This window comes from Dreissena polymorpha, chromosome 14 (genome assembly GCF_020536995.1).
Source record: "Dreissena polymorpha isolate Duluth1 chromosome 14, UMN_Dpol_1.0, whole genome shotgun sequence".
Classification (NCBI taxonomy): domain Eukaryota; kingdom Metazoa; phylum Mollusca; class Bivalvia; order Myida; family Dreissenidae; genus Dreissena; species Dreissena polymorpha.
Genome location: NC_068368.1, coordinates 11,813,108 through 11,829,925, shown reverse-complemented (window position 1 = coordinate 11,829,925; position 16,818 = coordinate 11,813,108). Strand labels below are relative to the sequence as shown.

The following is a 16,818-nucleotide window of genomic DNA, read 5'->3' as shown; positions in this document are numbered from 1 at the left end:
ACTGTCCTTAAGAGTACCGTACCTAATCTTTAGATGTTGTCTCGCTTGCAGCCGCGTGAGAAGTGACCACTTTCACGAAACTGCTAGCCTTCAAATACAGGCGAACCGGGCGCCACCTAGCCAACGGAAAGGCTCGACTCGGAAACTACTGATGTTCCTGAATTCCCTGTTCCAAATGTAAAAATTTACCGAATGCCCTCCTACTCTACATGGATTACCAATCATGATTTCCACCTTCACTGCCACAGCAACATACCGAATTTATATTCAGGATTTCACTAGACTAATTCCTAAAAAATTAAATGTTTATCAATGCCTCATAAATAATTTCTTCCGAGACAATTAACTTACTTTTGTGAATTACAGGTCACATTTAGAATTTTTTACTTGGCAAATGTATAACTAAGGGAGGTTATTATAATGTAATAGTGAAGAAACGTAAAGCATCTAACTCGACCCCAAAGCCTTTCGTCACACAACTATCAGCTGCTGGTAAACGCCTGGCTTATGCAATTAAACAATATGTTTGGCTTCATTCACTTTCACAGCCAAAAAATAACATTGTCCAGGTACGCGTGTATATATGCGGGCTAAAATCAAGCGGTAGGCAGTGTAACCCACCTGAGAGAAGAAGACAATTCAGAGTTGTTCTCTTACAGTCTTGTCTGTTTATGTCTCCAATTGCGGAAGTTTTAAATCTTCTTACAAATTGGAAAAAAAAGACATTTTTAGTTAAACCCCAAAATACTTCAAAACTTATTTTTTTCTTAAACATGGCACAATTTCAACGTGTAGATCACATTCTAGATCACAAAAATAACATCTCATCTGAAAATTCAGCAAACGTGTTAGAGCGGTTTTTAAATGAGTCAACGTGCGGTCTATAGCTGGAATTGGTTAGGACTTTACCCTAAATTGCTATAGTAAACCTTGTTAGCACTCTGAAAATTACATTTATAGTTCACTCATCATGAAACTTGGTCAGAACATTCATTCTTAGGATATCTAGTTTAATATTCAATCATATGTTTATTTATATCCAATATCTCTATTCAGTTTTACCTTATTATTCAAAGGTAACCAATCGAACTTTGCCATGGAAGAATAATTGCTGGCTAAACATTTTTTTATCACACTTGTCAACAACTGTCATCAAGTTTTTTTAAATATGAACATACATGGTTCTATCTTTGAAAGATTCTACTGTAATAGTTTATAACTAGAAATGGCGCGGCTGATGCCGACGAGTATCCCCACGCCGCATAGATGTTATAGTAAAAGGCAATTTTGGATGGGTGTGACCTATGTGGGCGGGGCTCCGGTGTGGGTAATGTGGACATGGATGGTCGAGATTGACCGTGTTGTCATAAAGTAGCAGTATTAATTTGAAGTCAATTAGTGAATAAATGAACTTGTCTATAGGTTTTCTTGTTTAAAAAAAATGTTATAAAATGTTATTCCTTACAAACCCATATGTGTAATTATACTTATTATAATTCTAGTTATATAATATAATAGAACATTTCAAAAAGTTACAAAAATCATACAAGAATAACTAAAATATTGCCATGACCGTTTTCGAAGTAGGGTCCTTAGCGAGCATACTTTAAATAGCTTCCTCTGGGCAATGCAGGCTTTTTTTTAGTAGGACAGGGTTTGAACTCGTCTTAAAATGTTCTTGAAAATGAAGTTATACTTCAACAGTACTTAAATTGAGTGTAGCTTTAAAAAAGAAGCCAAAAATGATACTTGATTTTGACAAAAAATCAAGAATTTATGAGTACTGCTTTAAATTGACATTTTCCAGAAGAATTTCTCATTACAAATTTTTAATTTTGGGACAATAGAGACAAACAATTGCAAACCTTTGGAATAACTGCCAAGTTTGCCCGAATAGTGGTGCAGATGCGTTAAAGTTAAGATATACTTTTAGTACAAATCTATTTGTTATGACTGTGGTAGGGTGGCATTTAGCAGTTGGACTATCTGCCCGTCTGTCCTTTCTGCCTTCCGTTTCCCAGAGGGGTTTTATGCCCCCGAACCAGCGGTTCTGGGGGGAATATTAAAATCGCAATGACCGTATGTCCGTCCGTCTGGATTAGTTTCCGCTCAATAAGTCGAGCAATTATCATCAGATCATCACCAAACTTCATGAAAATGTGTAAGGCAATAACATCTAGGTCAAGTGCAATAATCTGCCAAATTGACCCAGACTCTCCTCTGTTACGACCCTTGAATCATATTGAAATTGTTTTTTCTCGTTTCCGCTCAATAACTCGAGCAAATGTCATAGGATCTTCGCCACACTTCATGAACATGAGTAGGGCAATAACATCTAGGTCAAGTTGGATAATCGGTCAAATTGACCCAGACACTCCTGAGTTACGGCCCTTGAATCATCGTAAAATTATTTTTTTTATCTCGTTTCCGCTCAATTACTCCAGCAATTGTCATTGTATCTTCACAATACTTCATGAAAATGTGAATGGCAATAACAATTAGGTCAAGTTCGATAATAAGCCAAATTGACCCGGACCCTTTAGAGTTACGGCCTTTGAATCATCGAAAAATTGCGTTTTTTCTCGTTTCCGCTCAATAACTCGAGCAAATTTCATAGGATCTTCGCCACACTTCATGAAAATGTTTAAGATCATAAGATCTACGTCACGTTCGATAATCAGTCAAATTGACCAAGACGCTCCTGGGTTAAGGCCCTTGAATCATCAAAAAAAATGAGTTTTTTCTTGTTCCGCTCAATAACTCAAGCAATTGTCATCGGATCTTCACCAAACTTCATAAACATGTGTAAGGCAATTAAATCTAGGTTATGTTCGATAATCAGCCAACTTTACCCAGGCACTTCTGTGTTACGGCCTTTGAGTCATCAAAAAATTGATTGCGTTTCCGCTCAATTACTCAAGTAATTGTCATCGGATCGTCACCAAACTTCATGAAAATGTGTTAGCCAATAAGATCTACGTCAAGTTACATAATCAGCCATATTTACTCAGGGTCCGCGTTTAGGTTTCGAAATCTGCGTTTAGGTTTCGAAAAAGCGTTTTTCGGGGAAATATGTCTTCCGATGAAGACAGCTTTTGTTTATGGTATTTTTTTGAGATATTAAGCTGATTATTTATTTATGAGTCTACCTACATGAATTACATATTAAGTGCGAGTTTCGTTTTTGTCCATTGATTTTTCCGAAGCTATGGGCCTTGTACTTAGAACATTTGTATACGCCCTTTGAAAACGGGACGTATTATAGTTTCACCCTTGGCGGGCGGCGTGCGGCGGCGTGCGGCGGCGTCCACAGCAGTGTCCGCTCTCTAATTGAAATAGTTTTCATCCGATCTTCACCGAACTTGTTCAGAAGTTTTATCTAGACAATATCTAGGTCAAATTCGAATATGGGTCATGCTGGGCCAAAAACTAGGTCACGGGTCAAGGATTTAGCATGATGTCCGCTCTCTAATTGAAGAAGTTTTCATCCGATCTTCACCAAACTTGGTCAGAAGTTGTATCTAGACAATATCTAGGTCAAGTTCGAATATGGTCCATGCCGGGTACTTCAATGAGAGAGCGGACACCATGCTATATCATTGCAATTCACTAAGTGACCCCGTGACCTAGTTTTTGACACGGCATGACCCATATTCGAATTTGACCTCCACGGGACCCTATTTCTGGCCTTAACCTTGCCGGAGGAGACCGGTATGCTACATTCCGCTATGGACAGTATCTTACTAGTTAAAATGTTACAAAACTGATTTAAGTCCTGAGAGTGAACATCTGCAAGGGAAAGATCTGAACAGAGGTCCCCAAACTGAGCCCAGTTAGCTTGTTCAAGTAATTTGTTTTGCTCCCCTGAGCATTGGGCGTCAGTTCCCTGTGCAATATAGTTGAGCAGGGTAACATTATATCATTAACGGTTGCCCATGCAGACGCACTGGCTATCCTGGCATTAACAGCAGTAAGGTCAATGTGAGAGTTTAAACCAGTGGGGTTAAATCTGGTTGGAGAACCGTCATTGAGCAGTAAAAGGTCTTGCTCGTCCAACCATTCTATCAAATCTTCACCAAATCAGGTCAGAAGTTGTGTCTAAATGATATCTAGGTCAAGTTCAAATATGGATCATGGTAAAATTATGAAGTTGTCCATATATATATATATATATATATATATATATATATATATATATATATATATATATATATATATATATATATATATATATATATATATATATAGCTTATTTGCTTTATGTGAGTCTACCTAGATGACAGATGTTGTGTGAGTTTCATTCCAGTCCACTAATTTGACACAAACACATCGGAAGATGAACGACGAAATTTTTTATTTCATTTTATGCCTCCGGATTGAATGATCGGGGGTATATTGTTTTTTGTCTGTCTGTCATTGTATGAGTCTGTCTTTCTGTCCCAAAACTTTAACCTTGGTCATAACTTTTGCAATATTGAAAATAGCAACTTGATATTTGGCAGGCATGTGTATCTCATGGAGCTGCACATTTTGAGTGGGGAAAGGTCAAGGTCATCCTTCAAGGTCAAAGGTCAAATATATGGCTTCAAAGCGGCGCAGTAGGGGGCATTGTGTTTCTGTTGAGTTTCTGACAAACACATCTCTTGTTTCAAAATCAGAAATCCCACAATTTACCTGTCCACAATTTTTTAAACACGAAATTTCATACGGACGATTTTAAGTCATTTTGCAATAAGCATATTTAATCAAAAATATTAAATATTTATCCATTGTTTTCCATAAAGCTTAAGGTTTGATGGCCGCAAGAAGTGGATGCGTGGGACGAAAGACTTCAACGATAAACATAAGTGAATGAACAGACATAAGAACGAAATGCGAGGGACAATCAGGGAGCTGAAAAAGGACACAAAATTCTTGGCTCACGAGAAATCACGCGAACAGCTTTTCAATGGGCGAAGAGCGGAAGCGTAAAGTGCGTGAGATTATGGGGGGACTTGCAAAACAGGAGGGCGATTACAAACGAAAGAAGTTAGGGCTGAAGGAACGGATTGAAACTGGCAGCTGAAAGTAAAATTATAAAAAGGGCCATTATGAAAACAAATTCAGATGGGCTAAGAGAATATACGTAAACAAGCAGCTAAATGTGAAATTGTGCTTATGGTTTATGACTGCAATACCAACTTGGCCATTGACCTATATGTTTTACAAAAGGATGAAAAGAAACACGTTATGTGAAACATCGCCCCAGATAAGATTGTGAAGTTCGCAGAGGCTATTCAGGGATGACACTTTTTGATAAACCTGGATTTTTGCAAGAATATACTTTACACGTTAAGAAAAACTCGTATTCCAATACATATGAAAAAATAATGGTTTATTAGTAGTAAATAATAGAATAGAAAATCATGAACAAGAACAATTCAATTAAATGATTGTAATACAGATCTATCAAGAAACAAAAATCTATGAATACACTATATTTGGACAGATCTCTGTGTATTTATAGATCTTTGATTATAACAAAAATTCAAATAGTGATTTCATTTCTGCTATGATAACCTCTTTTTCAAAGCATCTGACATCAGACCAGCAAGTGGAATTTGGGGACTGGATTTGTGAGAGAAAGCCTTTTTTGATTAAAAAAATGAAGCCATAAAGGTCATTAAGTAAGCCAAAAACGCCCTGGGGTCTCAGTGTAAATGGAATACAACAGAAGTTTACTACTAAGGCAGCATGAAATAGTTGAGTGGGCTGTCCTTTGACGGGAAGTTATGATGGTCAGTAATAAGTATGTTTATTAACTATTGGAATATATGTCCATTGATTTGATAATATTTTAGTTGGGATTCGAATATTAAAGGTATAGGTTAAGGAGTTTGAACGACTACTTCAGATATGAAGATAAAACGTTGTATATGTGTTCAGGGTCTTTATAAACATTCACTGATCGAAACTTATGACTGTGATCAGCCTTTAATCACATTATGCTCATTTTGTATGTAAGTATTTAGTGCAAGATTAAAGCTTTGTTAGTGATTTATCTCTGTAACTACTATAGATATAGATATATTTTAAACTTCCCAAGTGCCACCGGGAGAATCCTGCGAGACCACCGACGAAGGCCCATAACTCTTACCTGCATATTAGCAGAATTGTGCTCCTTATTTTACTCAGGTAAAAGTTTGCTACAACAACTTTAACTTACAAACTTACATGAAGACCTTGCATGGGGTAGCATTTGGGGTCAGTTAGGTCAACGTTTTTGATGCTATAATAGGTTTAAACAATTATCAGGATACCTTTAGTTACGATTGGGATATTGTCGTGATATTGTATATGTATGTAGCTTACAAGATGATCTAGGTAGGTATTACTTTGGGGCCGGCCAGTGATGTAATGGGTCCCTATAACCTTAAATTTTATGGGAGTTTCTGCTCTATAACTTCAGTTAAGATGGGTGTATTTTTAACCGAGTTAAAAACAAAGTTGAAAATCCTGATAAGAATATTACATGTGAGCAGACGGCTTTAAACTTAACAGGATTCCGTACATTTAACTCGTGGGTGTGATTTGACTTCCTTAGTTTAGACAGGTTTACTCAGGATTTCGTAAATTTATATTTGGTTAAATATATTTAAGGGTTATAAACACAATGTTTAAAATATTTCCAATGCAGTTCTGAAGAAAACAGTTAATAAACAACAATTGACAACAGTTATTAGCATGGACGAATACGTAATTGTATATCAGACAATGACGCAAGCATGCTTGTTTGTTGAATACATGCATACAGTTTCATCCTATTTTCAGAAAATGGTTTATCTCTGTATGAGCAAAATGATAAACAATTGTATACAAGAGGTTTTTGTAACTTCAATATCGACTTTGTACTTGATTGTGAATTTAGATTGTGTAGGTAGTGGATACAAACAGTATTTTATAAGCATTAAGAAGTTTAGGTTTCGTTAATTGGTTCATACAATTCAAGCTACACATAATGGGGTCAAGACAATCGTTTTATTCATAAAAGTTGTCAAAATAATAGCAAGAATACAGGTTTTGTAATCAGATGATTGTTTGCAATAACTATTGAAAATGGCAACTTTTGCTGATTCTGTTCACCAAGATTCAGATTTAGTGAATGACTGTGTTTGCTGCGCTTGCGAAAGTAGACATTTTAAACAAAGTGCTGATTACTTTTGTGGAACATGTATGGAGTTCTTCTGCGAAAGCTGCATTTTTCAACATGATCAATTATATGCAAACCATTCTAAATATGGAAAGGAAAAAACAAGAAAATGGCCTTTCGCAAACAAAATGGAGGAATTGCTTTGGAAATGTGATGTCCACAATGACCAGAAACTGAACATGTTTTGCCAGGACCACAGAAAGCTGTGCTGCTCTGCTTGCGTTCAGCTTAATCACAGGTAGGTGACACGCAATCATGAAATCGATTAAACGTTATTGAGGTCATTAAAAGTCACAGAACTGCTTTAACATGCATCAATTAATTATTTTTATCATTCTACAGCTACTCGCTAAAGATGTATTTAACATTCAAACGTTAAATAGTTGATGGTAGTACTGTAATTATTTGGCGAAATAATTTCTAAACGTTTTAATTGAAAAATAGTAAATGCATTGTGTGTAATACCCAAAATTGTATTAATAGGCTTTTCACTGGTATTGGACTACTGCATATATTGCAATTATTGTCAAATCCTTTTTAGCTCACCTGATCACAATTTGCTCATGGCGAGCTTTTGTACGTCGTTAAAACTCCAGAGGCCACATTTATTGGCAGATCTTCATGAAATTTGGTTAAAATATTTGTCTAAATGATATCTTGGACGAGTTCAAATATGGCCACGGTTTCTTGAAAAACATGGCCGCCTGGGGGCGAGGCATTTTTCCTAATATGGCTATATATGGCTATCGTAAAACATTTTTAAACTCTAGAGGCCACATTTATTGTCCGATCTTCATGAAACTTGGTCCGAAGATTTGTCGCAATGATTTCTTGGACTAGTTTGAAAATGATTCCGGTTGGTTTAAACACATGGCCGCCAGGGGGCGGGGCATTTTTCCTCATATGGGTATATTAAAACCTTGTTAATTTTCTAGAGGCCACATTTATTGTCCGATCATCATGAAGCTTGGTCAGAAGATTTGTTCCAATGATATCTTGGACGAGTTCGAAAATGGTTCCAGTTGGTTGAAACAAATGGCCACCAGGGGCGGGGCATGTTTCCTTATATGGCTATACACATGTACACTTATATGGCTATAGTAAAACCTTGTTAACTGTCTAGAAAACACATTTATTGTCCGATTATCATGAAACTTGGTCAGAAGATTCGTCCAAGTGATATCTTGGAGGAGTTTCAATACGGTTCCGGTTGGTTGAAAAACATGGCCGCCATTGGGCGGGGTATTTTTCCTGGAATGTCTATAGTAAAACTTTGTTTACACCCTATAGGCCAAATGTATAGTCCTATCTTCATGAAACTTGGTCAGAACATACTGCCCAATGACATCTTGTATAATATCGAATATGTTTCTGGTCTTTTGAAAAACATGGCCAGCAGGGGGTGGGGCATTTTTCCTTATATGGCTATATTCATGGCTATAGTAAAAACTTGTTAGCACCAGAGGCCACATGTATTGTCCAATCTTCATGAAACTTGGTCAGAAGATGTGCCCCGATAATATCTTGGAAGTTTTCGAAAATGGTTTTGGTTGGTATAAAAACATTGCCGCCAGGAGGCGTGGCATTTTTCCTTATATGGCTATGGTAAAAACTTGTTAACACTCTTAAAGTCACATATATTGTCAAATCTTCATGAAACTTCGTTCTAATGATATCTTGAACAAGTTCGAAAATGGTTCCGGTTGCTTTAAAAACATGGCCGATATGGGGAGGGGCATTTTTCCTTATATGGCTATATATAGCTATAGTAAAACCTTGTTAACTCTCAAGGGGCCACATTTATTGTCTGATCTTAATGAAACTTGGTCAGAAGATTTGTCCTAATGATATCTTGGACGAGTTGGAAAATTGTTATGGTTGGTTAAAAAAACATGGCCGCCAGGGGGCGGGGCATTTTTCATTATATAGCTTTAGTAAAACCTTGTTAACTTCCTAGAGGTCACATGTATTGACCAATCTTCATAACACTTGGTTAGAACATGTCTTCTAATGATATCTTGGATCAGTTGGAAAATAGTTCCGGTCTGTTGAAAAACATGACCGCCAGGTGTTGGGGAATTTATTCTTATATGGCTATAGTTTAACCTTGTTAGCACTCTAAAAGTTACATTTATAGTTCACTCTTCATGAAACTTTGATATTGTAGTTGTCAGAATGGTTCATGTGTTTATAATGGTCCGTGTTGCTTTTTCAGACAGGATATTGTTTGTCTCAAAATGGTTCATGTGTTTATAATGGTCCCTGTTGCTTTTTCAGTCAGTGCACCAATGTGGCTTTAATTTCTGAGTCAGTCAATAAGAAGTCGGTGGATATGCAACAGTTGTCAATCGATCCTCAAACTATTATTGATGAACTTAATATGTTTAAAAGTACACAAGAGTCCAGCATTCAGTTCGTGGAGGAATCGTATAGTGAAAAACTGCAAGAAATCCGAGACATGCGTGACAGATTAAATGCTTATTTGGATAAGATAGAAAAAACAACATTGAAAACACTGGGGGAAATTAGGACCACATTGCAAACCTCTCTCAAGAAAGATGTTGACAACTGCAGTAGACTGAAAAATGAATTGCAACTACTTGGTGAAGCTGTACGGGGTAAAAGAAGAGGTAAAAGGGGGAGAGAGGGTAAAAAGAGCAAGAAAGAAATTAAGTTCATAGCAAGCATAAAATGTCGGGATAAAATACAAGAGGCTGAGACATATCTGATGGAGAACTCAGTAAAGGTTCATAGTTCAATGATATTTCTGGCAAACATTGACATTGAGCAGTACTTGTCTGAAACATCAGCTCTCGGGAAGATTGTAGTTATGAAACCAAACCAGGTAATGACAGTGAAGAAGAATGCGAAGTATAACGTGGAAATATCGGGCGACAGACGTGATTATTGCTTAATCAGAGGCATTTGTAGCCTGCCTAGTGGCCATGTCATTCTTGTTGATGAAGATAATAAAAAAGTTAAGCTGTTAGACCAGCAGTACAGTGTAGTCAGCCACTGTGATATTCCTGGCTATGTACGCGACATTTGCCTGATTACAACCAGCGAGGTGGCTGTGACTGCTGTCAGTACTGAGTCTGTTGGCAATAATGTAAGTCTAGTACAGTTCATCTCTGTGTTAAATGGCCAGCTGATAAATGGGAGGAGGTTTCAGCTTAAACATGATGCTAATATTCCTAGCGGAATTGCCCACCACCATGGAGCGTTGTACGTCACCTCTGGCTCTGCCCTGTACCATTACACTCTGGCTGGGACACTTGTAAAAAAGTTGTATGAGGATACAGGATTTGGCAATACAGGTACATGTATTATAATTACATATTGTATTATAAAATGTAGTGAACATGCGCGTATGTACCGATATTTAAAGGTAAATGAATATCTAAATGTATTTAAAACACTTATGAGCCAATTCGACATTTCGACATTATGTTTCAATTTTTCATAATGAACAAAAATGCTAATGTATTTAATCTCATTACCGGTAACCCTTATCTGATCAATTGTGTATTATTAGTGGTAAAGTTTGCAATCAGTCCTGCTGGGGACAGGATTTACGTCATCACCAATGCTCTGCTCACACTGGCCATGGATGGCACGCTGATATCTACCTTCATTGACCCAGAGCTACAATGTGTACAGGGAATTTATGTTACACCTGCAGGGCACCTGCTTGTTTGGGGATGCATCTCCTATTTTGGCTCTTCCTCTGCTGTCATACAGGTGGATCGTGAGGGAAAAGGGAAGCTGGCAACTCTGGTTTCACAAAGTGATGAAATAAATAACCTAATGTCTGTCTGCTGCAACTCAAAAATGGACCAACTCATTGTTGGACGAGAGCATGACAACAGCATTCTTGTTATGGAACTCCAATTCAATATGTAGAGACTAACTGACTCTGTAGAGCTGGGCAAGGCGTCTATAATCGGCCCGCTGTCCATTTAACGGCTGTACGTTATTGTAGATATAACATATAATCGTGTTTTGTTCAACTTGTTTACATAACAAGCTGTCTTTACTCTTATTAAGATACTTACTGACTCCGCAGAGCTTTGCAAGGCGTCTATAATCGGCACGCTGTCCATTTAACGGCCTGAACGCTTTTTTAGGTCTAGTGCCGATAAAAGACATCGGGCCCAGCTCTGCTGTACGTTATTGTAGATAAAACATATAATCGTGTTTTGTTCAACTTGTTTACATAACAAGCTGTTTATACTCTTATTAAGACACTAACTGAATCCGCAGAGCTTTGCAAGGCGTCTATAATCGGCCCGCTGTCCATTTAATGGCCCGAACGCTTTTTTAGGTCTAGGGCCGATAAAAGACAACGGGCCCAGGCTCTGCTGTACGTTATTGTAGATATAACATATAATCGTGTTTTGTTCAACTTGTTTACATAACAAGCTGTCTTTACTCTTATTAAGACACTAACTGACTGTAGAGCTGGGCAAGGCGTCTATAATCGGCCCGCTGTCTATTTAACGGCCCGAACGCTTTTTTGGGTCTAGGGCCGATAAAAGACATCGGGCCCAGCTCTGCTGTACGTTATTGTAGATATAACATATAATCGTGTTTTGTTTAACTTGTTTACAGAACAAGCTGTCTTTACTCTTATTTTCATTCAGATGATAACGCAAATTATGATGTATCTCTTGTGACGTAATGTTTGTGACGCTACTACCGGTAACCGGTTTAAAGGGGCCTTTTTACAGATTTTGGCATTTATTGAAGCTTGTCATTAAATGCTTTATATTGTTACATTTAAACAGAGGACCTAAAATCGCAAGTAAAAAACAAGAATGCAATTTAAAAAAAGGAAACAAAAGTAACCCTCAACTGGGCTCGAACCACTGACCCCTGGAGTCCTGGAGTAAAAAGTCTCAAGCTTAGACCACACGACCATCCGTGCTCATGCTATTAGCGGAAGTATTTTTTACTTATAAAAGCAATCCTCGTAGTTTCCCAATATATAACGGCAACAACAGAACTTTCCAAATTATTCAGTCGTTTTGCGTTGCAACCAACGCTTTATAATTTTCAGGTTTTCAAATCGTCAAAAGATGCATATAATGGATATTTTAGAGCACGGCAAATGTTCAGTATTACTATTTCCTCACAAATTTCATAAATAAAACGAACATTTGCGAATCTGAAACAACTTTTTTTAATTTTGTCAATTTAACAAAACGTGAAACGGCCCCTTTAAGCTAGACTCTCACAATGTTTGGGAATCTATAAAGACATGTTGTTTTACGATAATATAAATAACATAAACACATCCGAAACATATATTGAAATGTGTGTTTGTAATACATAATTGAAAACTGCAAATCGGAATTCAATAAATCGCTACAACCAGTCATTCGGAGACTGAGAGTTCTGTTGTTGTCGTTATATTTTGTGAGACTACGAGGATTGCTTATATTAAGTATAACATGCATCACTCATTGTATGAGCAAGGATGGACGAGTGGTCTAATCGTTAGGCTTTTAATCCAGGGTCCAGTGGTTCGAGCCCAGTTGAGGGTTACTTTCTTCTTTCTTTAATTGTATTCTTGTTTTTTTTTACTGGAGCTTTTTAAATTCAATGTTTACATTTATCAATATAAAGTATTTACAAACTTCAATATCTCACAAAATCTTTTAAAATGTACCTTTAAAAAAAATATGGCTGCCATGGCATGTTACAGTTGAACTTACAATTTTGGCAAAAGTGCAACTTTTTAAAGCAACATAATGTTGCTTTTTGTACATATGATTAGAGCTACTATTATAGTTGTAACTAGTATTGTGTGATGCTGTGTAGTTACTATCTTTCATGATGATTATTATTATTTTAGTACCATATGTTCACTGTTTTCGTTCTTAACCTAACCAATTAAACTTTCAAATTAATTGATTACAAAAATATGTATAGAACTCTTGCAAGATTCATTTAGCTAGACTATTTCCCGAAAAGTCTTAGCTATGTTCCTCGCCCAAAATGTCGGCCTCGGCATCCAAGTAATGCTCTGATAAAGGTAAACGTGAAACATCACCCTATCACTGTTCCAACTCAAGGTTTTCAATTAAAAAAAACCTTAAACATGTGTTCGGGGTCATTGAGCGAGGTAACTGATCAAGTTTCTATAACTCCAACCTGCAATGAAGCCGAATAATGGCCATGTTTAGAAATTTGGTTAAGGTAAACATGCAACATATCTCTAGATTTACTACAGATATTGACATAACACGTTACATATGTATTCATGGTTTTAATTAAGGGACCTTTTCATGTTTTGGTTTAATGACAAAATTGAAAAAAAAAGATTTGCAAATGGTTGTTGTTGTTCTGATATCTGCGAGGAAACAGTAATATCGAACATTTGCCATGCTCTAAAATATCCATTATATGCATCTTTTGACGATTTAAACACCTCAAAATTATCAAGCTTACAAACGCGAAACGACAGAAAAAATTGGAGAGTTCTGGTATTATTATATTTAGTGTCATGACGAGAATTGCTTGTATTAAGTATAAAATACATCACCCTATGTGACTTGATGAAGATGCTCAAATCTGTTATATATATATTTCTATCTAATTATGTCTTCCTATGTCACACAACACTATATATCAAGGACCACAATGGAAATGATTGTTTTTCAAACGCTTGTTTGTGTCATTCCTTGATATATAATGATGGTTGTCATGGCTCCACTTATGTATTTGCTTAAGTCATGCATGTTTCTTTCTTACTTAAGTACATGTGTGTGTTATACTTGAATTGCCATGTATTCTGACATCATATATTGAAATAAATAAATCAATCAATCAACCCTCTGTCATGAGCACTGAAGGCCGAGTTGATTAAGAGTTAGACTTTTATTCCAAGGGTCAGTGGCTCGAGTCCAATTGAGGATTACTTTTAGTATTTCTTTAATTAAAGTCTTGTGTTTATGCCCCCGGATCGAATGACCGGGTGTATATTGTTTTTCGCCTGTCTGTCTGTCTGTCTGTCTGTCTGTCTGTCATTGTATGTCTCTGTCTGTCATTGTATGTGTGTGGCTGTCCCAAAACTTTAACCTTGGTCATTACTTTTGCAATACTGATGATAACAACTTGATATTTGGCATGCATGGGTTCCTCATGGAGCTGCACATTTTGAGTGATGAAAGGCCAAGGTCGTCATTCAAGGCCAAACATATGGCTTCAAAGCAGCGCAGTAGGGGCACTGTGTTTCATAAATACAGCTTTTAATTGTTAACTGGTGCTATTAAGTTCCAATGTTTACTTATCAATTTAAGGCTTTAAAAGACAAACTTTAAAACATGCCAAAATCTGTGAAAAGGTCCCTTTAAGACCTATACAAATGTGTAAGCAGCTTTTTGGCAGGACTATCCCACTTTTGTACGTATATAAGTCAACATTTATTTAGGTTTGCGTGCAAAATTAAATGTAAATACTACATATATACAAAGCAAACTTCTCACGTGTCTTTGTGATAATCATGCAGGTTAGGGTTTGCGTGATGATTGAAATTTCTTTATGTATCGTTTACGCTACAATTATCACAAAACTGTAAGCATGACTCCACTAAACCGCGATATCATAATTGAGTGTAATAACAATGCTGTATGCAATTTATGGTAATCTTATCGCAAAATGACGTCACATGTGTCATCAGAATATGTAAAACGTACTATGTGCTTGTTTTTAATCAAAAATTTTAACTTTCAATACTTATTTTGGATTTTCAACAATATTCATCGGTAGTTCAGTTAGCATACCCCAAAGATCTATAAATAAACATCTTTGCATGCTCTCACTGCCTATGTTAGCTGCTTTAACCGTTCTTTCTTATGCAAGTTGCTGACAACAGCCCTACTTGAATCTGAGGGGCGAAAACAGACATAAGAAACAATTCACAAACAAACCCAACCCACGTTGTGTGACCGGGCCGGGAAACCTCCATCTTCGGATATTTTGTCAAAATAAACGTCACTTCATTGAAAGTGATAGATGATTGGGGAAGCAGGTTTTCCGGTTAGCGCTGCTCACCTATGCGACCCAGGTGAAATCCTCATTACCGGAAGCATGTGAGTTTGGTTGATGGTCACCATACCGGACAGGTCGAGTTTCCAACTCCCCCCCCCCCCACATCACAATACCACACCAAAATTGATAATAACAAATCAACAGCCAGAAAATAAATCTATAATTCAAAATTCGACTTAATTTTCGTTGTTATAATTAATATTGTATGTGTACTCTTGTCTGCAATCTTGAAATAAAATATGTTGAAAAAAAGGAAACATCGTTAAATTATAAAATTATTTTTTTAAAGGAAACAACGTTAAATGATCAACTTATCTAAAAAAAAAATCGTGAGTCTGGTTAGTTAAGTAGGTTGGAGTGCCAGAGCTTACTTCACATTATGCAGCCTCAGGCGCGGAAGGAGCTCATAAACTTTGAAATACAAACACGAGTGGTTGGGAGAGCAGATTAGATAATAAATACAGATCGTGGACATAAAACGGTCACACAGAAATCAATTCGTTACAAAAATCCTACCCAGAAATAAAAATATTATGTCGGGAATTGTCAATTTTAAACCGTAATATTATGTGGATCGCATGTCAACTTGTATAATGGGACTATAAACTGACGTGTAGTCTTACTTTTCACCGCTAACGTCAGTGACGTAGTCAAGCGTTACGTCTTCGTTATCGTAACGGGTTAGCGAATATGTATCTACTTGATATGTATGCGTTTGATTATCTTGAAATCACGTCATAAGAAAATACAAGTTCACAATCACACGTATTAATCTTTATCTAATCTGATAATATTGAAAGTATATTTAATGTATTTTAATTGACTACGGATAATAAATTACGTTTTGCTCATAATTCGCATTGCGTATGTTTAAACATGGGTTTGTTGTTTATTCGCTATAACATGTTATAAAAGCTGGAAAATCAAATGATAGCAATTGTTAATAGTATTGCATTTTAATGCTTTTTACGTTCCCCACCGCAAACCGGAGTCATTTCAGCAAAAGCAGGGTCCATACACTTAATATAGTCGGCAACGGCTGGCATTTGATCCGACTTCTCGGAAAACTGGGCTTAAAGCATGTGCGATAAGTGACGTCCTATATACGCCTGTGCAGTCCGCACAGTATATTCAGAGACCACACTTTCTGCTTTTATGGAATGTTCGTTTTCAGGAATTCTAGTCTAGCTTTTAATGCAGTTTAGGCGGTAAGTGTTGTCCCTGACCAGGCTAATCTGGGACGTCACTTAAACTTATGTACATGCATTAAGCCCAGTTTTCCCATAACGCGTCTCATTTTACCGTGACTACGTAACGTTATCTCAAAACTCTCAATCATATTACCGGCGGACCGAGCGTATGGTCTAAAATGTTGTATCGTGAGCAGGTCAGCACCTTTTTATGAGTAAAATACAAATTATACAAATAAGCAATTTTTGCGTTGACCGTTTTGCAAAGTTGGTCACCTGCATGTTCCTGCGGTGAATGAATGCAACACACATTATGATCTGTGCGAGTTTCGCTTTAGCAACTTCGCTTAAACTAAAATGACGTGAGTACTTTCTGAGCATTGA

General features: G+C 36.8%; 2 protein-coding genes across 2 annotated transcripts in view; both read left to right on the top strand.

The window, feature by feature from the left end:
- LOC127857519 (nucleolar protein 14-like) overlaps positions 1-14,024 on the top strand; it is a 106,712-nt gene extending 92,688 nt beyond the window's left edge. The window contains exon 21 of the transcript XR_008038398.1: positions 10,931-14,024. The gene's annotated coding sequence lies outside the window, so the exon portion shown is untranslated. The remainder of the gene's footprint in view (positions 1-10,930) is intronic.
- Positions 6,864-14,024, top strand: LOC127857520 (uncharacterized). Its single transcript, XM_052393921.1, has 3 exons — positions 6,864-7,427; positions 9,467-10,506; positions 10,725-14,024. Exons 1-3 carry the CDS (start codon positions 7,096-7,098, stop codon positions 11,090-11,092), a joined length of 1,740 nt encoding a protein of 579 aa, XP_052249881.1. The 5' UTR covers positions 6,864-7,095; the 3' UTR covers positions 11,093-14,024.
- Positions 14,025-16,818: the final 2,794 nt, after the last annotated feature.

Excerpts from the sequence above, each read along its gene's own strand:
- LOC127857520 (XM_052393921.1), top strand. The coding sequence starts at position 7,096 with ATGGCAACTTTTGCTGATTCTGTTCACCAAGATTCAGATTTAGTGAAT. Across the intron at positions 7,428-9,466 it reads TGCGTTCAGCTTAATCACAG|TCAGTGCACCAATGTGGCTT; the intron begins GTAGGTGACACG and ends TTGCTTTTTCAG. Across the intron at positions 10,507-10,724 it reads TACAGGATTTGGCAATACAG|TGGTAAAGTTTGCAATCAGT; the intron begins GTACATGTATTA and ends GTGTATTATTAG.